The sequence below is a fragment of the Kogia breviceps genome, chromosome 7, assembly GCF_026419965.1.
Source record: "Kogia breviceps isolate mKogBre1 chromosome 7, mKogBre1 haplotype 1, whole genome shotgun sequence".
NCBI lineage: Eukaryota > Metazoa > Chordata > Mammalia > Artiodactyla > Physeteridae > Kogia > Kogia breviceps.
Genome location: NC_081316.1, coordinates 106,303,284 through 106,327,811, shown reverse-complemented (window position 1 = coordinate 106,327,811; position 24,528 = coordinate 106,303,284). Strand labels below are relative to the sequence as shown.

The following is a 24,528-nucleotide window of genomic DNA, read 5'->3' as shown; positions in this document are numbered from 1 at the left end:
GTAGCTGGGGAACCGAGACAAGGACCAAAGTGGCCTAACCGGGGAGCAGAGGCCCGAACCATTGCAGCATGGCAGCGGGGGTTAGAGGGGGAAGAGACCCCAGGGTGTGGGGGACCTCAGGACAGGACTCCAGGCTAGAGGTCCTGCTGTCTCAGCTTATTGGAAGCACCCCTTTACTGTAGGATTCATTCAGTCGACACATGTTCACTGAGCATCTACTGTGTGCCAGCACGTTCTGGGGCTGGGATACTAAAATAACTCCTTCTCTCAACGAGAAACACCATGTGCTCTGAAGACATGAAGACAGGGTAAGGAATTGGGCAGGAATGTGGCACTCGGCCTAATTTTGATAGAGGGGTCAGGCAAGGCCTCTCCAAGGGGTTGGCATTCGAGCAGAGATCTGAACAGGGCCAGGGGTGAGTCAAGGAAAGAGCATTCCAGGCACAGAAGGAATAGTCACAGCAAAAGCCCTGGGGTAGAAATGAACACATGCACACTGATTTGAAAACCATTGTAGTAGATGATCTTCTAGGGGTCTTGCTGCTCTGATTTCTTTAAGCTAGGAATTTATAAATTGCTGGGAGGGAAGGACCTTAAAGAGGATCAATTTATTTCCCTCACTTAATACTTAAATCTTCTATGCAATATCTCAGCCAAGTGCTGCTTCAGCCTCTACTGAATTACCCCTGATGACAGGAAACTCACTACCTCACAAAGACACATTCCAATTCTTTATAATCTTGACTTTTAACATTTTAACTGTGGTAAAATACATATAATGTAAAATTTACAATCTTAACCATTTTAAGTGTTAAGTCCAGTAACGTTTCAGCTTAGTGTAAGTTCAGTAATGTTCAAGTTCATTGTCATCTTGCAAAACTGAACCTCTAGACACATTAACAACTCCCCATTCTGCCTTCCCTCTAGCCCTTGGCAACCACCATTCTACTTTTTGTTTCTAAGAATTTCACAATTCTAAGTACCTCTTATAAGTGGAATCAATCACACAGTGTTTGTCCTTTTGTGTCTGGCTTATTTCACTTAGTATAATGTCCTCAGGGTTCATCCATGTTACAGCATGTGACAGAATTCCTTTCCTTTTTAAGGCTGAATAATATTCCATTGTATCTATATACCACATTTTCTTTATCTATTCATCCATCAATAGACACTTGGGTTGCTTCCATCTCTTGGCTATTGTGAATAACGCTGCTATGACCATGGGTGAACAGATAGCTTTTCGACAACCTGCTTTCAATTATTTTGGGTATATGCCCAGAAGTGGATTTGCTGGGTCATATGGTAATTCTATTTTTAACTTTTTGAGGAACTGCCATACTATTTAATCTTGACTTCTGAATGTTCAAAAATAGTTATTTTTAAAGGTCTAATTGAATATTGTAGAAACAGTGATTAGCAGTGGCAAGAGGTTTGCCAGAAGTACAAACACTCAGAAATGGGAGTGGGCTAATCTGGGAAGGCTTCCTGGAGGAGGTAAATTTAGAGCTGGGAACTGGCTTTTCTGAGTTGCACATGAGGATAAAACAAACTTAGAATTGGGGACGTTTCTTTCATTCAATTTATTCATTCATTTACTCATTCATTCATTCTAGAAATATTTATCAAGGGCCTATTTTTGTGATAGGCACTGTTTTCACACTGAGTGAAATGGGAAAACATTGAGGGGTTTTGAGCAAAGGAGCCACGTGGTCTGACTTAGGTTTTTTTTTTTTTTTTTTTTCTTTTTTTGCGGTACGCGGGCCTCTCACTGTTGTGGCCTCTCCCGTTGCAGAGCACAGGCTCTGGACGCGCAGGCTCAGCGGCCATGGCTCACGGGCCCAGCCACTCCACGGCATGTGGGATCTTCCCAGACCGGGGCACGAACCCACGTCCCCTGCATCAGCAGGTGGACTCTCAACCACTGCGCCACCAGGGAAGCCCTGACTTAGGTTTTGAAGCATCACTCTGGCTGCCTCCTGGGAATGGACAGAGGAGGGGCGGGGCCAGTTAGGAAGCTGCTGTCCCTGCTTCACTCAGTAATTCCCTTCCTTTGCTCTACAGGTTAAAGGGGGATCTATCCAGTTCACACCTTCCAGCAAACCCTTCCTCCCCTCTCCTCTGCCCGGGACCCTCTCCCCACCAACTCACCCTCACACCTCCCTGAGGGCAGGGAGAGGACCCCACCTTTGCAGAAGACAGATTTTATCTCCCAGCCCTCTGGGGCCACCAGGAGCCCCACGGTTTCTGTCCCTTACCTCTCTGGGACTCCTGCAGCTCTGGAGAGTCTCCAAGACCCAGCTCTCTGACCTCTTAGAAAAAGACAGAAAAGATATTCTCGGCTCACTTAGCAAGAGTGTGCAGGGTCTCTAAATTGCCAAGGAGGGCCTCCTTTACTTCCAAGCTCCTGAGAGGAAGGGGGAGACTTTGCAGGAAGCCTGGCCACAGGGAGGGGTGGAGAGCCCCCCAGTGGTGTGCAGCCCACCATGTCCCTGAGATGGAAGCACTTGTGCTGACATTTAACCAGTACCACCCATGTGCTGGAGACTTTCCCAGGCAGTAACTCATCTTTCATTAAATTCTCCCAACAACTCTGTGACCTAAGTCCTATTTATTATCTCCGTTTTCCTGAAGGAGGAATGGAACTCAGAGAAGTCTGGTGTGATCACAGAGACATCCATTTCCAGAGTGAAGGGGCCTTAGTTTATCGAATCCAGTTGTTCTCCACCCTGGCTTCACATTACATCACCCAAAAAGCTTTTGTAAAATACCAGGGACTTCCCTGATGGTGCAGTGGTTAAGAATCCGCCTGCCAATGCAGGGGACATGGGTTCGATCCCTAGTCCGGGAAGATCCCACATGCGGCGGAGCAACAAAGCCTGCGAGCCACAACTACTGAGCGCGTGTGCCTAGAGCCCGTGCTCTGCAACAAGAGAAGCCACCGCCATGAGAAGCCCGCACACCACAACAAAAGAGTAGCCCCCGCTCGCCACAACTACAGAAAGCCCACGGGCAGCAACGAAGACCCGACACAGCCAAAAATAAATAAATAAAAAATAAAATAAAATACCAATTTCCAGGGCACATACCCAGAGATTCTGGGTTTAATTTTTAAAATTTCTTAGGTGATTCTAATGTACCAACACGGTTAACAACACATACCTCCTCCACCCCTTCCCTCTTTGTACGGGTGGGAAAACTGAGGGCCTGAGAGAGGACTAGACTTCCCTAGGGTCACCCTGTATCCGTTGCCCAAGGCTGCCTTAACAAATTACCGCAAACTGGTGGCTTAAAGCAAACAGAGATTTATTGTGTCATAGTTCTGGAGACCAGAAGTCCAAAATCAAGGTGTGGGCAGGGCCCTGCTCCCTCTGCAGGCTCTAGGGGAGGATCCTGCCTTGCCTCTTGCCTGGCTTCTGGGGTCGCTGGCAATCCTTGACTTTTCTTTGCTTGTAGATACATTACTGCCATCTCTGCCTCCATCTTCACATGGCCTCCTCCCTGTGTGTGTGCACCTGTGTCCAAATTTCCCTCTTCTTATAAGGACACCAGGCAGACTGGATTTAGGATCTACCTTAATCCAGTGTGACCTCATTTTAACCTGATTCTACTTGTATTCACAAGGTCTGGGAGGACATTAATTTGGGGGGACACTAGCCCAGTATATACCCCATCATTAGTGGCAGAGCTAGGGCTCCAACTCAGCCTCCTAAGTCCCAGTCCTGGGCTTGACCCCAGTGCTGGGTGGCTCGGCTCCTCTTCATCCTCCTCTTCTCACTAATGGCTTCCATCGAGCCCCCTCCCCACACTTCACCAGCCCTCAACACTGAAGGCCAAAGCTTTCCTGGTGGAAGAACATTCTCTTCTAACTGTGGAATCCCAGAGGGCGGATACCAAGTTCAAGACTTCTCCATGGAGCCCAGTTCAGTACCTAGGGATGCTCCACAAAGACTTGATAAATGGAGCCAAACTGAATTGAATGGATGACTGCTCCTTCATGAGGAAGTGAGGACCCCACCAACAGAAGCAATCAAGCAGAGGCCAGCTGAACGTGTGTCCCTATAAAAGTGCTCTTGTTCTAGGAGAGTCAGCCTAGCACAGAGCTTTGGAAGAGCACAGAGTAGACTAATGGTCCAGGCTCTACCACTTATTAGTTGTGTGACTGTGAGTGGGTTATTTAACCTCTCTGTGCTTTGGTTAGTAACAACAATAATAACCATTTCAAAGGGGTGTGGGGATTAAATGAGATAAGTTCCTAAAGCCCTTGGCCTAACATGTAAGGGGTGCTCAATAAATATACAGCTTTTAAAAAAAAGGAGAGCTGCGCTCCAGATCACCAGGAAAAAGGATAGTGAAGCAGGCTGGAGTATTTGAGTAATAATAAAAACAAGATTTTTAAAAAGTAAAAAATAAATAAATAATAAATATAAATAAATATAAATAAATAAACAAATAAATAAAAATAAAAAAATAAAACAAGAAAAGGATTCATTAACCATGCGCAGCACTTCTCTGGTCGCGGGCGTGTTCACAGAAGATACTGCAGACTTTGAGATGCAACAGTCAGGCAGCGCCAGTGGCAGAGTCTACGTTTAAACACAGTTCCATATCCTGGTCCTAGAGCCTAAAAGAAAGTGATCCTCCACGGGCACACTGTTGGCATTTGAGGTAGAATAGTTGTTGTTACTCTAACCTGACCACTAAGTGCCACTGGCACCCCCAAGTTATGGTGTCAACCAAAAATGCTCCCAGACGCACATGTCCAAATGGCCTCGGGATGGGGGCCGGACGTGGCGGTCCTGGCCTGCCACTCTGTCCTCCTCCAGGTGGACGCAGCCTGCCCCAGGGAGGAGGAGCCAAGAGGTGGGATAATGGCTCCTCTACCCAGTCCAAGGATAGCTGGTCCCACTTGGGCTGCGGAGGCTGGGCTGCCAGACTGCCAGGGCGCCCCGCTGGAGCCAGCCTCGGAGGCCAGCCGTGTTTGGAGCCCTGGCCCTTCTGAACCCCCCACCAGCTATCTGTGCCTCCTCCGCTCTCCACACCGTATGCCTCTCGCTCCACAGGCCCCCTTCTCCTTCCTTCCCCAGCAGGGCCCATCATCTGATTCTCATCAAACATGCAGAACTGATGTTGCACAAGTCCCCCCCGGTGGGGATTAACATAATACCCCTGATTTCTCCTTCCCCTCTCGCTTGCTTCGCATCCCCCTGGCTGCGGCCTGCCTTTGTTTCAGGAGCGATACACTGTATCTGGAAATGTTACTGCAATTAAATATGCACAAGAAGGGGGGGAAGGGAGGGGGAAAATGAGGACAATGAAGGATGTGAAACATCAGATGCAGCAGCTGCTTGTTGCTATAGAAACCCCAGCTCCCCACCACGAGCACGGCAGCACCCCTCCCCAGCTTAAAATTCCTTAGGGCCAAGTACGCGTTGTCAGCGTCGTTCTGGCGATAACAAGGTCCTAGCTGTCCGGGCTGGAGCACCTGTGGGTTGCTAGGGTTGATTTTAGGGTCTTTCCTGTTTTTCCTTATCCCACTGCCACCACCACCTCCAATCCTGGTACTTCTGATTGGCAGCAACAGCCTCCAGTAGTTCTGCATTCCAGTCCCAGTTACATAATAAATTACGGGAGAGCTTCCGCATTTGACTTTGGGATGTCACAACATGGAGACAAAACGGCACATGCAGAGTCTGGTGGGGGAGCCAGGCTTTCTCTGTGCTTCCCGTGGGTCTCCTGACTGCTGGCAGCAGGGCCTGGCTCCCTCCTGCTTCCTTTTCATCTTTTACCCACAGCACTGGGCGGGAGTCTGCAAGGTGTGGTCTGCGTGTTGGAGGGGGCGGGGCAGGGGGTCCACAAGCTCCAGGCAGGCTGCCAGCTGGCCAAGTGCTCATCTAGGGAGATCCCAACAGGATGCCCCTCAGCAGGGATCCGTGTGAAGTCCTGGACCTGGGCCCACATGGCCAGGTGTCCAAGGATGGAGAGAAGGAAAGTGGCCTAGCAGCAGCTTGCAGACGCATGACCGGGGCCTTTAGTTGCGGGCAGAATATGAAGCAGTAGTATAATGGGTCTGCCTCCCCACCCCCACTCGATCTCCCCTAAAAAGTTAATGCAGCTTAGTCTGGAAGTTGGTAGCCCTGCTCTATTCCACCCTGGTCAGACAAGCTGACAGTTGGATCCCCACCACTTGGCAAAGTGCCTGCCACATAGCAGGTCTAGTCCTGTACAAAGATACATGGAAAGGAGATGGGAGGGAGGGTGGGTGGAAGACAATGAGGGGAGGGTGGAGAGCGGGAGGGAGGGAGGGAAAATTCAGAGATTTGTAGATAAACCAAAGTTTATTAAGCGAGAGATCAATCAGATTGATGAAGTTATTTGACACCATACTAAATAACAATTAAAAAATAAAATCCAAAGACTGCTTAGCCTGATGAAAAGTCAAAGGGCATGATAGCTGCCTTCCAGTTTGTGAGGGAGTGTGTCAGTAACACAGGTTTAGGCTGGTTCTGTAAGGGTCCAACAAGTAGAAACCAGGACCCATAGAGCTCAATTGTGAGCAAGGGAGAGCTTTCTCAAAGTCAGAGCTATCAACTTTGGAATGGGCCACTAACTGCGGTAGTGAGTTCCCCAGCCCTGGAGGTATTCAAATGAAGGCCAGAGAAGCTTTGTTAAAGATGTGGTCAAGCACATTCAGCTTTTCAACCCTGCAATTCTACAGCTTTCATTGTTGGAAAGTATCCTTTGGTGAGGTCCCTGTTTGCTGGTGCTGAGATCTTGGGCTTGTGCTGCTTGGAGAGATGAGACACCACAGAATATTCCTAATAGGAGAATGAGCCAGTATCAGGGCTCTTGTCGGTGGTTGAGAGGGCTCACTCAGCCCCCAGGTGGGAGGAAGCAGACCTCAAAATAATCGGATTTGAAGGACATGGGGCTACCCAAAATGTTTCCTTATGAAAGCCTGACAGTCCAATATTAGAAGGTCCTTTGTATGAGGTCAGCATTACCCTCTCCCCTGCAGCTTTCTTGTAAGTCATTATTCGCTGTCCTGATTCTGATGGCCCCTCTGGTGAAAATGGCAGCCTGGGGTCTGCTATGTCCTCCTGGGGAAGCAGCTGTGCCTCTAGAGAGCAGGGAGAGGGACCCTAGGTTAGCTTCTCGATCTCAGTCTGGCTGGGTCTTGGGTGGGAGACCATGAGCTTAGAGAGTCCCAAAGCCAGATGCAAGCCCCTCCCCAACCCTCAAGTCCACATTCTCCCCTTGTAAAATCAGCCCTGACTAGTTCAAGTTCAAGGTTTGCCTTAGGACTTTGGACGAGAAAATCCACTTTACCTCGGAGTGTAGTCTTGTCTCGTCGTCAGCTAAATGGGTGAAACTACTCTGTCCTTTCTGCTTCTCGCTGGCACGGCAGTGAGACCGTGGAGGGCACCGTGCTGGCACCTTTGCCTTGAACAAAATGGTATCAAAAACTGTATGATGAGTTAGTATCGTAAATCTGTGTCTCCACGCCCCCACTCCTAGTATAGCTTAGCCTCAATAATTGTTTCTTGGGTGAATAAATGATGAAAACTGAGAGAAAGGGATTTAGGCTTGTATTTAGGCTCAGTCCAAAGGGAGAGCCGGGAGCCGGAAGGCCTGAGTTGTGATCCACTTACTGGCTGTGTGATTTTAAAATGGAGATGACACCTCAAACAATTGTAAGAACAAGCAAGCAATGAACATTAAAGCTTTGCAAACTCTTGCAAAGAGATGGGAAAGATGAGGACTGATATTCACTAAGTGAGCACTTAGTGTGTGCCAGACACTTTATTATTTTTACTACTAATAATAATACTCTAATAATAATAAGAATACTCTACGAAGGATTATTTGCACCCTGTTGCACAGATACGGCTCAGAGAGGTTAAGTAACTTTCCCAAGGTCACACAGCTAATAAGTAAAAGAGTCAGATTGGAACCCAGATCTTAGTCTGACTCCAAAGCCCAACATTTTACAGCTTCCTGTAAAAAGCTGAAGTATCTACATTTACAGGAATAATCATTGTAATTTCTATTTGTTTGCACATAGAAAATCCTCATCGGTTAGAGATGCTCCCCTGCCTTCAGCACTACCTCAGCTTCACCCGCTTGTTTTCCCCATCACCTCCCCTCCCCTGGGCAGCAGTCCTGGCCTAGGAGAAGGCCACCTGCAGGCCCAAGTTGCTTCTGGTAGTGTGCCCAGCCAGAGGAGTAATCGACTGTGTCTCGATTATGTCTCCAGAAAACAGGTTTTTTATTACTTACCACGGCGGGCTGTACATCTCTGACGTGCAAAAGGAGGACGCCCTCTCCACCTACCGCTGCATCACCAAGCACAAGTATAGCGGGGAGACCCGGCAGAGCAACGGGGCCCGCCTCTCCGTGACAGGTAGGCGAGAAGGCTGGGGAGGAAGGGCACCAGCCCACCCCCGGCACTAGGTGGCCATGTCGGCACCACTGATCGGGGAGTCTGCTGTGTGCTCAGGGGATTTGGAGAAGGAGATCAAAGAACACAGGTACAGAAACCACTGGGGGAGACCTTGTCCAGTTTGGTTTTGGGTATCCTCCATATAAGGACTCTACAGTTAAATTCTTTTCAGGAGTCTATACCTGAGAACGCTTAACTCTCCTGAAGAATTGTTATTTTACCATTTAGCAAATAATGAGGGATATGGAACCCATCCTCTCTTTCCTTTTTTGCCTTTGCCGCCAGGAAGTTCATAGATACAATCTGCTATGCAAACCTAGTAACGCTTCAATTGGATTGGATTGGATTAGGGGGATTTGGTATTTCCTTGTGTCCCTAAGTATTTTTTAGGATTCTATTCTATCTATTTTTTGAATATGTGTATGTCTTTTGTTATAGCCCACCTCACAACATTTGAAAGTAGGCCAACAAAAGGTTTAAAAAAATCTCTAAATTAAATAAAGGATTTTTATTCTGGAATGATTATAGCTCCTTATGGAAGGATGAAAGCTAATATTTACTAAATCACCCTGTGTGCCAGAAATTTCACTTATGTGCTGTATCTTAGGCACTGTACTAGCCTGGTGAGGTGTGCACTGCCCTCCTTATTTCTACAGGTGAGAAAACCAGAACTTAGGGAAGCCAAGCAACTTGCCCCAACTGTTTAACCAGTGGGAGGCACAGCCAGAATTCCCACTGAGCCCACTGACCCCAGCATCCTCCAGCTGCACACCCTCATGGAAGGGGCTAATCAAACACCACACACGTGCCCCAGTCACAGAAGAAAGAAGGGCACTTGGCGCTCTTCAAGGAAGGCTTTCCGGAACAGCACTTTTCAAACTCCTGACAGTGATCCACAGACATCACAACCTATGCAATGCACGCCAGTATTTCCTACCACATGCATTGTCATGCACTCTGATATTTTCTCTTCTATTCTATCCCATTTCAATTTTTCTAAATGCTGGACGCAACTCACCAAATGGATTTCAGAACTTCCTAACAGTTTGTGACCTGCAATTTGAACATCTCTGCTCTGTGGAGGTGGCATCAGAGTGGCTTTTGGAAGGGAAATGAACTGAGAGTCAGAACACCTGGGTTTGGGGACTAGCCCCACCAAATCATGCCATGTCTCTGGATCTCTGAAAAAGGAGCTAGATTAGGTGACAGCTCAGATTCTGTCTACCTCTGACATTCTGTGGTTTGGCAAGGATTACCCTGGACCAGCAGGTGACTCTATCCAGGACCCCCTCTTATTTGCCTGGTGCATTTGGGGGCAAGAGCGGAAAAGCAGAAGCCAGGAGAGCGAGGGTCAGGCTCTCTGATTCCCCCTTGTGTCTCCAGAGCCTGGCCCTGTGCCTGGCACATAGTAGGTGCTAGGTAAATATTTTTGGAATTAATCAATGCCAAGGGAAACTGAGCTGTCACGTGGGGAGGAGATGGGGCTGTGCTGTGTGGCCCCATCTTTGTGGCTAGACCTTGCCATCTGCAGCCCAATTCCCAAATGTGTCAGTGGTTACCTTCCAAATGATAGGGACTTGTTTGTGTGGTGTTTTGCATCTCATTTGCATGCCTTTCATACGATGTGGGAAAGGCACAGAAATCCTCCCTCGTGCAGGCCTGCTCCTTTCCCCTGCACGAATATTTAGCCCCTTCATCCGACTAATCTGACTTCCACTCTTGTCCCTCAAAAAAGGCACCCTTTTAACTGGAGGATATGCCAAACCCTTCTCCTTCTACCCTCATTGCCCACCAGCTGGGGATGGCGGCTGGGGATGCGGAGAATGGGAGATGCTACCAGAGATGCGGAGATGAAGCCCAAATAGAGAAACGGAGAAGCAAAGATAGGGAGGCACCCAGATGACAAAAGGGGAGAGGCATGGGCACAGAGAGAGAAAAACATAGGACAGAGAAAAACAGAAACCTACCAGAGAGATAAGGATAGACAAGATGACTGCGTGCGACAGGGTGGAAGACGTTAGGAGTGGAGGGGAGCCGCGGGGAAGGGGCCCCAGAAGTGACGCGGTCCCTGATGTGATGTGATGTGACAAGGCAATCTACAAGCAGCTTGTCTCGGCGAAAATGCAACTGATACCCAAGCGAGGCAGTGCAGAAGGAGATTCGTGTCAGAAGGGATCAGGCCTCCACCCACAGCCTCACATTTCAGATCCACTCCCAGAGTTGAGGGCAGGGGTCAGTCCCAAGGCAGCTTTCAACTGAGGTGTTTCCCTCCTTAGTGGCCAGAACCCTGTGAGCTCCTGGGGCTGGTGGTCGGGAAGGGTGTCATCCCTCCCTGGTCAGAAGTTCCGGTCCAGCCCCTGGAGTCAGGGATGGGAGATGGCAGCTGGGTGTCCTGGCAGAGCTGGGGCCTGCCAAGGCACCTGGTGGCTGAGGGTGTCTGAGCCCGGCACACCCCAAGGGACGGCTGCCCCTCCTCCTCACCAGGTCCAAAGGCAAGAGGAAGGGGCAGGCTGATTCCCGCAGCAGTGCCTTATCGATGGTCATTGGATGAGGGCAGCAACCACACCTGTGTTTTTTTTCAGTTCTCACCAGGTGTTTGATTAAGTAATAGGGAGGGACGGGGGAAGGAGAGAGTGAGACGTATTGGAAAAAGGACTCAGGAATCAGACCAAGGTTTCAGTCTTAGCCTCAGCGCTCACTAGCTGTGCAACCTGGCATCAGATCAATAATGGCTCCAAACCTCAGCTTCCCCATCTGTAAAATGGGAGTGACATGTTCTCCTTGGGGTTGTTGTGAGAATTAAATAGGGGGCCGCGTGTAAAAAGCTTAGCGTGGGGCCGAACACATAGGAAGGGCTCAGTAGAGAGTAGTTGCTCTGCTTGCTGTGGTCGTTGTTATTGTTGGTCTGTTGTTGCTGGATTATTATTCCTACTACATCTCGGGGTGGGGGCGGGGGCGGGGGCGGGGAGGGACTTTTCATTTTTCTGTTAACTCTCCGAAGAGGAGGCAGTTGCGAGAAAAGTCGGAGCCCCCTAAAAATACAACCGAATAACCCTTCGTCACATCGAGGTGCTTTTTGGAGTTTACCACGTGCTGTCACGGGCATTAGCTCTGTGGAAGAGGCACCATCATTTGCATCTATAAAGGAGGGCACCAGGGACCAGAGAGGCTGAGAGACTGGACGAGGGTTCCCCAGCTCACAGGGTGCCGAGCCAGGCGCAGAAGTCATATTCCAGGGCAGCACTGTTCAGCCAGCTGCGAGAGGTCCCAGCAGCCCCCGACCCCGGCCCCGGGGCACACTGACCCCTTACCCCCCGCCAACTCAGCCCCAGCGTACCCCCAGAGATTTCTCAGGGCCAGGCCATCTGTCTCCCAGCCCTGCACTGGCCCTGGCAGCCCCCGATCCCCCCAGGCTGTCGCCATACACGCCACAGCTTTTACTTCTGCTCCAGAGTAATGAAAGAGGTTTCTTTCCCTCAGAATTTAATTTCACGCCTGAGACTCGGCGATTAATTCCATCCCCACCCCCAGCCCCTTCCTCCACCGCGCCCCATGGGCCCCTCCGCTTGTAAATTCTGCAGTGCGCCGCAGAATTTGTGTATTTTGCATCAATTAAGTGTCACATTGAGTAATTCTTCCCTGGCACCGGGTTTGTTTAGCCCGACCATTCCCACAGGATGGGGAAGAGACCGCAGAAGCTGGCAGGGAGGGAGGGCGGGCGGGGGCAGAATTGTAATCGCCGGGCATGTCTGTGTAGTGGGTTAGTGTCACTCGAGCTCGTTGACACACATTTTGCTCTGTTGCCCACAACAGCCTCAGGAGATCTGGAAGCAGCGGTATCACCTCCACGTGCAGACGAGGAAACTCAGGCTCTGGGAGATCATAAGACTCACCCAAGGTCACACGGCTTATCAGTGACCCAGGCCGACTGGTGCCTGGGTCTCCTGATTCCCAGTCTCAGGCTCCTTGTGAGAAGCCATGGACAATAGGGAAGGAGCAAAGAATCTTCTGGAAAGTTCTTTCCCTGGGGAGGAGCATTCCTAGCCCAGCCTGTCTCCAATGGGGGCAGGGGGGGCGGGTGAGCTGAGGACAGAGGCAATTTCCCATTTAGTCAAGAAGGGGCCAAGAGGGGCGTCAGCGCTCTCACGGTTCACTCTGGAGCAGAATCCAGGGTTAGATTATTCTGTCTCAGACCCCATTTACTGAACAAGGGTGGCAGAGACCTGGTTTCGGATCTTGGCTCTGCAGTGTGATCTGAGCAGGTCGCTGCACCTCTCTGGTCTCCAGGTCCTCATCTGTGTGTGCCTTCCGAGTCCCTAAGCCAGCTCTACTATTCCATGAGCCTGTAAAGTTCTGCCATGTGGAAAAGGCAGACCACCAGCCCACCCCATGCCCACGTGCCCCCGTTCACCCTCCCTCAGACGTTTATGGTTCAGCAGCCCTGCTCTGTGCCAGGCACGTGGAGATGCCGTAGGGGATCAGCGCTGCCTCAAGCAGCTCTCGGCCTTCCAGGGGAGCCAGATACATGGCCGGGTGCTAAGTGTTGTTGGCAAGGTCCTGGGGGGAAGTGGCGACAGTGGCTGCCCCTGGGAGGGAAGTGGGGTGGCTGGGTGCAGGGGTGAGGGGGACTCCCTTTGCACTGTATGCTCTTCTCTGCTTTCTGAAGTTTTGTCATGTGCATATATTGCACTTTTCATTCTTTTTCTTTAAAAAGAAAAGGCTGCTTGAAAATAAAATTAAAGAAAAGGAAAACTGTATGGGAATCCAGTGAAAGTGGCCCGAGGGAGGCATCCAGAGGAGGTGATGTTGAAGCTGGTTTGTGAAAGATCAGTAGGAGTTGGCCAAGCGGAGCAGGCTGGCGGCCAGTGCGCTGACAGCGTGCCCTGACTGGGGAACTGGTGAGATCAGAAAGGGGTCGGGGGGAGGCAGGCCAGGCCAGGGACCTGGCTGGCGTGAGATCCCAGATCCCAGAAGGCCTAATTCAGGATAAGAAGTGTGGATTGTAATATGTAGGTAGTGGGAGCCTATGGGAGTTTTACATCAGGGGAAGGTCCCCAGTGGGCAGAAAACCCAGAGGGGCCTTCTAGGGTGAGGACTAGACGGAGGTAGCAGCCAGCACGCCGCCCACATAACACAGGCATCACACACAGAATCCCACCAGTGAGGGCCTAGGCCTCCTGCAGGGCAGCGTGCAGGCCCACAGTCGCTGCTTTCTCTAGGTTTGGGAATGCAAAAAAACAGAAGCATCGTTGGGGTAGCCAGTACGTTTTGTGGAAGGCTTAACTTCCGAATCCTTCTGGGCCCCAGTGGAAAGGCACTGCCCCCTCTGAGCCTGCCCAGATTACAGGTGGGAGGAGACAGGAGGGGACAGAGATGCCCGTCCCTGTCAGGCCCAGACTGAGGCTGACCAGAATTACAAACCCAAGATGTCATGATTCTCATGCCGCAGGGACTGTTTGTATGAAAGTCTCTCCCTCCCTGTGTCTCTTGCTGTTTCCCTTTCTCCCTCTGTCTGTCTGTCTGTCATTCTAGCCTAGTCTGCCCACCATATCCTCTCCTCCCCCAGGCCCTGCTCCCAGCTGTGCTTCTCAGGGCCTCCGTCTGGCCCGAGTAGGAGCGTTTGGGCCAGAGTCTGGGGCACAGGGAGACACAGAGGGCCTCCCACACTGGGTACCATTCATGCTGGGCACCAGTGGGCAGCAAGTTCTGGGGGCCTGCCTTCCTGCTCCCACCCAGGGCCGGACAGGACCTCTCGTGTTCTCTGCCTTCCAGACCCAGCTGAGTCGATCCCCACCATCCTGGACGGCTTCCACTCCCAGGAAGTGTGGGCCGGCCACAACATGGAGCTGCCCTGCACTGCCTCCGGCTACCCCATCCCTGCCATCCGCTGGCTCAAGGATGGCCGACCCCTCCCAGCTGATAGCCGCTGGACCAAGCACATCACGGGGCTGACCATCAGTGACCTGCGGACCGAGGACAGCGGCACCTACATCTGTGAGGTCACCAACACCTTCGGCTCAGCAGAGGCCACAGGCACCCTCACAGTCATCGGTGAGCGGGGACGCCCCTCTTCCAGCTTCAGTAACCTTTGAGAGCACCGCGTGTGGTGGGGAGGGGCATGGGGGCAGCCGCCCCTGCCTCTGGCCGGCCCCAGGGGATGATCTCCTAGGTTGAGGAAGGCAGGTTGGTGTCCTGGGAAAAGCACTGGGTTTGAAATCAGAAGACCTGCCTTCTGGTTCTGATATCATCAGATAGTAACTGACTTGGAGAAAATCATATAACCCCGGGCATCACCTCTGTGCCCTTTTCTGTCAAAGGGGGTAATAACCGTGGCCCGCCTGCCTCCCAAAGGTCACGAGTGTCAAAAGGGACAATGACGGTGACGTGATAAGCTCACAGGGCTTCTCAGCTTCTTGGGAGGAGGCAGAGTCTGTACTAAAGGAAACAATGCTGATGTGAATCCATCGGAGGCGACATTCAGAATATTTAGCGATAATTAATAGACGTACTGATTGATCAGGGCAGACACTGGAGGTAAACAGTCAAGGCAGCCTTTCCAGGACCTGCCAGTTGGGCATTAACTCTGGTCCTTCCTGTTCCTCCCCATCCCAGAGCCCCAGGGTCCAGGGAGCACGTGTGGAGAGCAGGAGGTCTTCGCAGCCCCCTGCTGCTGCTGAGCTGCCGGAAGGGCAGAGAGGTCGGGGCAGAGGGGCTGAAGCTAGGGAAAGAACCCTGGAGGGGGCTTTATGAGACCCAGGGGCATCCTTTGCCGCCCCCCCCCATCCCTCCCTCGAGTCCCCTGCTCTCGGGGCTGCAGGGAAGGTGTTGGCAGCAGTGGGGCTGAGATTTGGAGACCCTTGTGGGATCTCAATCCTGTGGGGCAGCAATAGCCTGAGTCCTTGAACTTTGCACCTGAGAGCATCGTGAGGGATTCGGCCTGGTCAGCAGAAAGAGGCTGTCCAGAGATGCTCCCATCCCCAGCCTGCAGGAAGGGCCCCTCTGCCGTTAAGACTGACCAAAGATGCTCCCCTCCCAGCTCACCGCCTATCTCATGAGCATAGAGCTACAGGTCTGCAGACCCTCAGGTGGACCAGAGAACCACACAGAGCCCACCCCTCCTGGCCTTCCGGGCCTGCTGTCCTGTCGCCCTCAGCCCAGATATGGGCCCTGTGTCCTCCCCATAGTCAAGGGGGTCTTGACAGTTGGAGCACATTTATGTGCAGTGTGGGGAAGAGACCCCGCCTCTGCGAATTCCCTGTGAAGCGGGAAGAGCAGAAAGAGCCCCAAGAAATGCTCTGGGAGCAACAGTTCATAATACAAATGCTTAGCTTACAATGCTGAAGGCTTGGGGGCAAAGGGGGTGTCCTCTCGAATAAACAAACCCTGGACTGCAGAGTAGGCAGGTAGAAGGACCAGGATTAGTACCCTCTTGACCTAAGCATCGTGCAAAATTGTTTGGTCTAGAATTACCTTCAACCCCTCCTGCTATACACACACACACACACACACACACACACACACACACACACACACACACACTCACACTCTCCCAGGGAACAGGTCAGGAGGGCCACATCCTTGGAAAATTAGCAAACCTAACTCTGAGTAATTTGGTGTTCAGAGCTCCTGCCTCAGGACAGACAGGCAGGCAGGTACTTACACAGACACACACACACACACACACACACACACACACACACAGGCAGATGTGTTGAAAGTTCACATGCCCACCTCCCCATACACACGTGCACATATATAGGGTGCCCATGTACACTCACAGATACACACATTCCTCCACGTAACACACATCCTAGAGCACAGACACACAGACACACACAATAAGTAACTGCCTACAGCTGTGTGCACGCGCCGCCTGCCCCCGCCCCTGCGTGGAAGGGTACACCTCATTCTCCTCTGAGACAGCTCCCCACCCTCTCCCACACTGGGCTTGACTGGACAACCAGGTTCAAAGGGAAGTGACTTGGCTTTTCTCTGTCTTCCATCCTTCTGATAGCTCCTCTCCGCCAGGTTCGTGGAGAGGAAAGCAATGCTTTCCATACTCCGCATCATCCCGCCCCCAACCCTCGCACGCATCCTAGCCCGTGCAGGGGCAGTGAGGAGAGAGCGGCTGGCTGGCTGGGCCCTGAGAGCCCTGGCTGGTGACTGGGACAAGCAGGATGCCACCTGCGTCATGTTGTGCTGACATTTCCTGGACAGCGGGCAGAGGCTCTGGGAGTGAGCAGGGAGAGCAGACTTGTGTGTGCTTTGACTGTGCCCCCCAGACGGGCCTGCCGTGCCCGCATCTCCTGCAAGCTCCCTCGTTGGGGGTCCAAGGCTCCTGCAGGCCTCAAGCTCCTGTATAGAACCCCAAGCCCATGGAGATCAAGGGAGAGAGGCCAGCTTGGGGGTGGTAACCGGCCAGCCAGCCAGTCAAGCAATGAAACATGACTCAGACAGCAGTAGTGATATAAAGATGAGGGACACCGCCCTGCTTTCAAGTGGCTCATGGTCCAGAGGGAGAGATAGAAACAAGGTGGTGATTAGAAGACCATGACCTTAGTGTTGTGTTAGTTACACACAGGGAGCCCCAGAAGAGAGATCTTTAACCCAGCCTGGGAGGGGAGTGGTATCCAGGAAGGCTTCCTGGGAGAGATGACACCTGAGTTCAATGTGAAGGATGAGTAGGAAGTAGGTAGAGGGGGCAAAGAGTGCTCTAGGTGAGACTCTGGGTGTGCAGGAACCACAGGCAGGCTGCTGGTCTAGACACTGCATTGCTGGGAAGGGCGCCAGCCAGGTCTCCAAGGGCCTTGATGGCCTTGAATGCCACGCTGAGTTTTGGGGCGCCGTGGAAGTTCTGAACAGGGCGGTGGCTGGCTGCAGCATGGAGAACCGATGGCGGGACACAGGGAAAAGGGGGGCAGGGAGAAGAGAGTACTGCATGGGTGCAGGCCAGGAGCTGCAGGCCTGCAGCAGGACAGGGGTGGTGAGGATGAAGAGCAGGGGGTTAAATGATGCATATAAAGGAAGTCAGAGCAGCAGAAGGTAGCAAGTGGTTATCTGTCTAAGTACAGGAGACAGGTGGCTGGGCCACGAGTGCCTCCCTGGTTTCCAGGGTGGGTGACAGCGAGGACAGTGAACCAGCCAAGCTCCCGTCCTCCTCATGAGCCAAAGGGAGCTTCCCAGCCCCGCTCAGCCAAAGGGCCCACATCAGGAAAGCACAAGCCATCGGAATAACAGACGTAGAGACATCTCCTGGCCTGACCCTGCCATTTAACAGATGTGTAAACTGAGGCCTAGAGAAAGGAATTCGCTGGTCCTGGTCCCCCCTGCTACACGGAGTCTTGGAGACAGAATCAGGGCCTCCTGACTCCTGGGGCCTTTTGTGACCACAGCCCACCCCTAGCCACACTCCACTCACAGTGAGTCCTTTTTCTTTTCTTTTCCTCCCTGTTTTCCCTCGCCTCTCCCCTGCCTGGTCCGGCCCAGACCCTCTTCACGTGACCCTGACACCAAAGAAGCTGAAGACCGGCATTGGCAGCACGGTCATCCTCTCCTGCACCCTGACGGGCTCCCCGGAGTTCACCATTCGCTGGTACCGCAACACCGAGCTGGTGCTGCCCAACGAGGCCATCTCCATCCGCGGGCTCAGCAACGAGACCCTACTCATCACGTCGGCCCAGAAGAGCCACTCCGGGGCCTACCAGTGCTTCGCCGTCCGCAAAGCCCAGACCGCCCAGGACTTCGCCATCATCGTGCTCGAGGGTGAGCTGGGGCCGCCGAGGCAGAGGGGCAGGTTCAGGACTCCTACAGCCCGGCCAGAGGCAGGAGGCATTCATCCGGCACTCACAGCACCCCAGGCAGATGCACTATCTTATTTAATCCTCCCAAGGGCCCCGTGTGGAGATACTTTTTTTTAATATACATAATAACCATTTTGCAGTTGAGGAAACTGAGGCTTCGGTCACTTGCCCAAGGTCACACAGCCCTGCTAAGGAAGAGGGCTGGGGTTTGAACTCAGGGCTCTTAACCGCCATACTCTGTTGACCCTGCCCTTCAAAATGACTAGAAAACTTCACTATTAGAAGGGCCTTCGGTAGGGTCTCAAAGACTCTTGGTCTCTCAGAGGCTCTGGAAGGGTGCTGGGAACCTCTGGATTTTTGAATCGTCTCCCTGCCTGAGGTCTCTTCACAGCAGGCCCTGTTTCTTACCATGGACCTAGCTTTCTACCTGCTTCTCTCTCCTTTTAAAGCTACCACACACACCCCCAAGGTTCCTCACCCAGCACCTCTGTGTACGGTTGTTCAGGTCGTTCACTACGCAAGGTGCCCAACTAAGAGGGTGAGGATTGAAATCCAGCTTGCACTCCACTTACCAAGCCACGCACCCACACTGGGCTGTGACCATGCAAAGGAGACACCTTTTTCTTATTTGCACAAAGATGCAGGGGGGGTTAGCAGAGGCCCTATCCTTACCAACAAATTTAGTGGTTCCCCAGCTCCTTTGTTGCTCCCATAATCCTGTTCCTTCCCAGGATTTTTCACTGTGATAACAAAAACACCAAACCCGGGCAAACCCCACGGGTATCTGTCTCACTGTGACAGCCCAGGGGTCCACATTCCTTGGCAAGTGGGGCGTGAGAGCTGGGCATCCATCGAAACTAAGCCCTCACCCTTCACCCAGTGCCCAGCGAACTGCCTTCCTCAGCCCCTACCTCCTCGTGTCCTGCCCTATCCCTGGTCTCTCTTCCCAATGAGGAAACACATCAGCTGGGCGCAGCCTAGTGTGAAATGGGTGCCTTTGGTCTCAGGGGACCTGCTGTCTGAACGACTCCCCACCCAGGAGCAGACTACTCCCACCCAGTGCATTTTCTCTCGGAGGGCTACCCCTACGCCGTTGGTGGATCTTACAGGACAGCTGGTGGCCGCCAGTTCAGATCTGGGATGTGGAGAATGAGGCTGGTGAGAGGGGCAGCCAGAGAGCGGGCTGGGGAAAGAGGCAGAGGAGAGGCCAAAGGCAGTGACCACGCCAGGCAGTACCAGGCTCCACTGGGCACCAGCCTCTCCCCAGGTTAGAGATAAGAGTCTCCATCAGAAATGGGGCCAGGGGCTGGCAGCCTGAGTTAACGTCAGCGTTTTGGTGTGAAATGTGGGTGGGATGTAGAGTGCCATGTTACATTTGCCTTGCTTTTTTTTTGTATGTTGGTTTTGGTGTTTGACTTTTTCAAGGATTTAGCACCTATTTTAATCCTTGACAGCAATACCGTGTGGAAGGATGGCCAGGGTTCATGATTACATCCCCCTGATCCATGGAGGAAGCGGGGCCCAAGGGGGTTACTTGTCCTGTCCAAGGTTATTCCATTAACCAAGACTTAAGCCCCAAAACAGACCCCCACCACCACCACTGTCCCTGGGCAGCTTGCATTTTAAGGCTCAAGCTTCAGGCTGTTGCTAACAGAGCTACAGCACCAGCACCCCTCCCACTCAAATCAGAGCTGGAATTGGACCGTTCAGGTCCTGGTTCCACACATAGCTAACCTCTGAGCCTCTGTGGCTTTACTTTAAAAGGGAGGAGAAAGAGGCAGAAAAGGAAACGTTGAGAGGAGCTAACATTTATTAAGCACTTACAAAGTGCTGTGTAAGCATCTTTAATGCATTAATTCATTTACTCCTCACATCAGCAGTACCAGGAGGATATATATCCGGGAGGATCTAATCATTATCCCCCTTATCTCCATCCTCCACAGAGGGTAGATGGAAAGACTCAGAGAGGTTAAGTAACTTGCCCAAAGACACAGAGCTAACACGTAGTTGAGGGAGGATTCAAATCCAGGAGTCTTCATTCACGTGCACTAAACAGGGTTTTGCGGATGGTACATGAACCTTGGAAGTACGCGGAAGTGCTTTACCATTGTTATGTCCTCTGCGTTGCCTCCTCCCCGTGACAAGGTGGGGTGGCCTGGGGGGATGGTCTCTCTGTGACTCGGTGACCCTTAAGGGGGCTCCTCGCTCCCTGCAGACGGCACGCCCCGCATCGTCTCATCCTTCAGCGAGAAGGTGGTCAACCCCGGGGAGCAGTTCTCACTGATGTGCGCAGCCAAGGGCGCCCCACCCCCTACCGTCACCTGGGCCCTGGACGACGAGCCCATCGTGCGGGACGGAAGCCACCGCACCAGCCAGTCCACCATGTCCGACGGCACCACCATCAGCCACATGAATGTCACGGGGCCCCAGATCCGCGACGGGGGCGTGTACCGGTGCACGGCACGGAACTCGGTGGGCAGTGCTGAATATCAGGCGCGAATAAACGTAAGAGGTGCCTGTCTACATTTAAATATCAGAATAGGCTTTTGAGTTTCTTTGCCATCTCTGTGGTTACCATTCTTCTTGTGGTGGTGATTAGTACTTATTATTAATCATCATTTTGATTTTAGTAGAGGTCTCTCCTCTCTCTCCCCGTTTCCCTGCCCTCCACAAGTCCCATCATCCATTCTTGTGTGTGTGTGTGTGGGGGGGTGTGTGTGTGTGTGCGCGCGCGTGCGTATGTGTGTCTGGTACAGTTCGCCCCCTTTGCATTCCCATTCCCCATCCCCCTTCACCCCTCCCACAATCCTGCCCCCCACCCCATTTCTCCCCATCAGTCTCTCTGGCCCCAGGTACACCAAGCACTCCACTGGCACCTACAGCCCCACCAGGGCCTTGCAAGGCCAGGGACAAGGAAGGGGCAGTGGGGCCAGGCTTGCCCTTTGATTGGGGTGTCCACCACAGCTGTATCCCACTCCCACAATACTCCAGGAGGTGTAGGCTGCCAGGACCCAGGGCACCAGCATCTCTCAGTCCATCCTCCACTGGCTACCCTCCAAGACCCCAGCCATCAAGAATAGGGGACTCAGGCTGGGTGAGGATTCCCCAAGGCAAGCACCTTCAAGAGAGGGGGAAGGAGTCCTCAAGGTGACCATCCCCATGCCTCAGGTCTCCAGGTTGCTGTGGTGAGAGCAGAGGCGCCTCTGAAGCTCTTTGCAGCCCTGTGGCGTCAGACTGGTCCTCATCTGACCCAACCAGTGAGCCCTGACACGAGAGCAGAAGAGGCGCAGGGGAGTGGGAGAGAAGGGGCACTGGACTAGGGGCGCTGGTGGCTGTCATGGGGACGGGGAAGGGGAGCGGGGGGTTCACGCTAAATTCACCTGTGCCAGGTGTCCGACCCCCCCCCATGAGAAATGTGGCCTCCCTTTAGCCACCCTCCCGCCCTCTCTGAACTGGAAGGGGACAGAGCTGCAGGGTTGTGGGAGATGCCCTGGTCCTGCCCCTCATCTACTGGGTGGGGAGCTGGAGGCCCAGAGTTTCATGTACCCACTCCAGCACTAACCCTGCATGGTGGCCTCTGAGCCCCCTTTGCAATTCCCACATGGCCATCTGCCTACCTGACCCAGGTGACGACACTCCCTCCCCTGCACCAGTGTGGTCAGAGCCCCTCTTTATAGCCCCTTCTCAGGGGCCCACAGAACACATTTACCTGCTGAAAGAAAATCATCCATTGAAGACCTTCCTATTGTCCTTTAAATAGTTAATGTATGTGTGATCCCTTTTGGTACAAGACCATTATGAGCAAATCAAGTGAAAATAACAAAATCTCTACTTTTCCTTTTTAACCCCCAAATCTTAATCTCCTCATAAATGAGGACTCGCCCTCCCAAATCCCAGTAACTTCTTGGTGAGGCTTCAGTTCGCTCATCCAGCCTATCCCGTCAGGGGAATGGATTCTCGCCCCGGGCATGAATGAAACGTGTCTTGTGTGCAACTATTTGAAGCTAGTAACAGTGAGTCCAGGAGAGACCACAGGTACCCCCAGTTCCAACCTCTGCCTCGAGTCTTGTAAAACAGGCCTCCCTCTCCCGCTGCCAAATTTCCATCCCCTAAGAGTTTCGGAGTCCAGGCAACAGAGAAGAGCATCACGGGGCAGCTCCTGGCCGTCCCTGGCTAACCGCACCATCGCCCCTCCTCTCCTCCTCCCTCCCAACTCCTGCCCAGGCCCCCCCAGCATCCGGGCGATGAGGAACATCACAGCTGTCGCTGGGCGGGACACCCTTATCAACTGCAGGGTCATCGGCTACCCCTACTACTCCATCAAGTGGTATAAGGACGCCCTCCTGCTGCCCGACAACCACCGCCAAGTGGTGTTCGAGAACGGGACCCTCAAACTGACAGACGTGCAGAAGGGCATGGACGAAGGGGAGTACCTGTGCAGCGTCCTCATCCAGCCGCAGCTCTCCATCAGCCAGAGCGTCCACGTGGCCGTCAAAGGTAGGCCTCCCCCCGCTGCCAGCCTGGACCGGAGCCCTCCTGCTCACCCAGGATTGTGGGCCGCTCTTCAGCCAGCCACCCAGGCGGCAGCAGCAGGCAGTCCTGAGGGGGTGGAAAGCCACGGAAGAGAGGGCGCCGGCCTGGAGTTTGGAAAAAAGGGGGCAGGGTGGAAGATTGCTGGGGGCTGGGAGGGGGGAGATTGCAGGGGGTACATAAGAAGGCCACAGGTACCTCTACATTCCAGTTCCTTCTGTGGGCTGCAGGTCAAGGCAGCACTGGCCCCAGGGGCATGAGGGGTCAGTGGCACCTGGGCAAGAGGCCCAGGTCAGAGGTGACAGGCTATATTGTTCCCCTGATGTTAGCATGGGGCCACCCGGGACTCAGCAGGGCCCATGAGGGGACCAACAGGTAGGAGAGGGGCAGGAGTCGGACAGCAGAGGCAGCAGGAGGCTGAGTGGAGGGCGCACACGCTGGAGCCCTGACTCGCTTCCAGGGCTCACACTGGCCGGCCGAGGCTGTTTTTACGGGATGGGCAAGGACCTTCCACCTGCTAATGCAGCTGGAGGCCTGGAGAGCACCGCCTGGTGCCTACAATCCTCCTCCCTCCCAGGCCTCCCACGCTCACCTGGGTGAGGTCTGTGTTTTGTGTGGGGGCACCTAACATAGTGCCTGGTACATGGCAGCCATTCAGTAAACGTCTGTGGATTAAACAAATGAATGCATATACATGAGCAAATAAATGAATTCGTGACTAAACGACAGCTGTCCCCTGGATTCAGGGGCTGTGCGGGGGTGTGAAGCTCCCTCCCAAACCCATTCTTTGGAACTGACAGGCCTGGAGATTGTTTGGACGGTGGGTGAGAGCAGGGTGGCCTGGTCACCTAGGAGGCAGGACGGAGAGGTGGCGCCTGCCAGGCCTGGCTAAGGAGAGGTCAGTAAAAGCCAGGCAGCTGGGGTGGGAAGTCACTGGGTCAGTGGTGGCCGTGTTGGGTAAGGGGCTTATGTCCCTTTCTGAAGAGCCAGGGCAGGCTCACGCATATCCCTAAGGGACAATGTGAACCAGGAGAGGGGGCCAGCCTGTGCCCTAGGCCCTGGAAGAGAAAGCAGGGGGGTCCGGGCCTGCGAAGGGGCCCTGGCACAGGGCAAAGGCCCCAGGGGTCCCAGACTCCTGAAGCAAGATGGAGTGGAGGCCTTGTGGACAGGAAGAGGGGAGTCTGGGGGAAGGAGAGGTTTGGGGAGACAGATGCTGCCTCTGTTTTGGGCCCCTTCACGCGTGTGGTGAAGATGGGGCCTCCCGGGGCAGATGTCGGGAGAACAGCTGGAGAAGCCGAAGGTAGCAGCAAAACGTGCAGTCAGCGCTTCGCCTCTCTGCTCCTTGTCTCCAGGGCTCACTCTCATCCGCACACTGGGGCCATGTCACACGCGCCCTTGTGCACCCACCACCTGTCACAGTGCCAGACAGTGTGTGTTTCTTGAGCTGAAACTGAGACATTAGTCTGGGTTGGAGTGACTTTCTGGGAAGCCTGGCTCTGAGCCTGAGAACTGGGGGACAGGCTGTCTCTGTGGCCCATCTCCAGCCTGGGGAGGAGAGAGGAGACCCTAACAGCATCTGCCTCGCTGCCCGCCCCACTGCTGCACCCCAGCCAGGCTGAGGGGCATCCTGGCCCCCCCCTTTCAGCCTAAAACCTTTGCCCAGCCCAGGGGCCTTGTGCTGGCTGGAACCTCACAGCACCCAGGCCCCATCCGCAGCCTGCCTCCCGTTCCCAGCATCTCGGGCCGACCCGCCTGTAT

At 53.2% G+C, this 24,528-nt stretch overlaps 1 protein-coding gene across 3 annotated transcripts in view; it reads left to right on the top strand.

Moving 5' to 3' along the window:
• DSCAML1 (DS cell adhesion molecule like 1) overlaps positions 1 to 24,528 on the top strand; it is a 356,638-nt gene that overhangs the window by 248,101 nt on the left and 84,009 nt on the right. For all 3 annotated transcript variants that reach the window (XM_067039017.1, XM_059070778.2, XM_067039019.1), the window contains 5 exons: positions 8,255 to 8,401; positions 14,213 to 14,491; positions 17,927 to 18,202; positions 20,456 to 20,752; positions 22,465 to 22,737. In XM_067039017.1, coding sequence (XP_066895118.1) covers positions 8,255 to 8,401; positions 14,213 to 14,491; positions 17,927 to 18,202; positions 20,456 to 20,752; positions 22,465 to 22,737 — 1,272 coding nt within the window. The remainder of the gene's footprint in view (positions 1 to 8,254; positions 8,402 to 14,212; positions 14,492 to 17,926; positions 18,203 to 20,455; positions 20,753 to 22,464; positions 22,738 to 24,528) is intronic.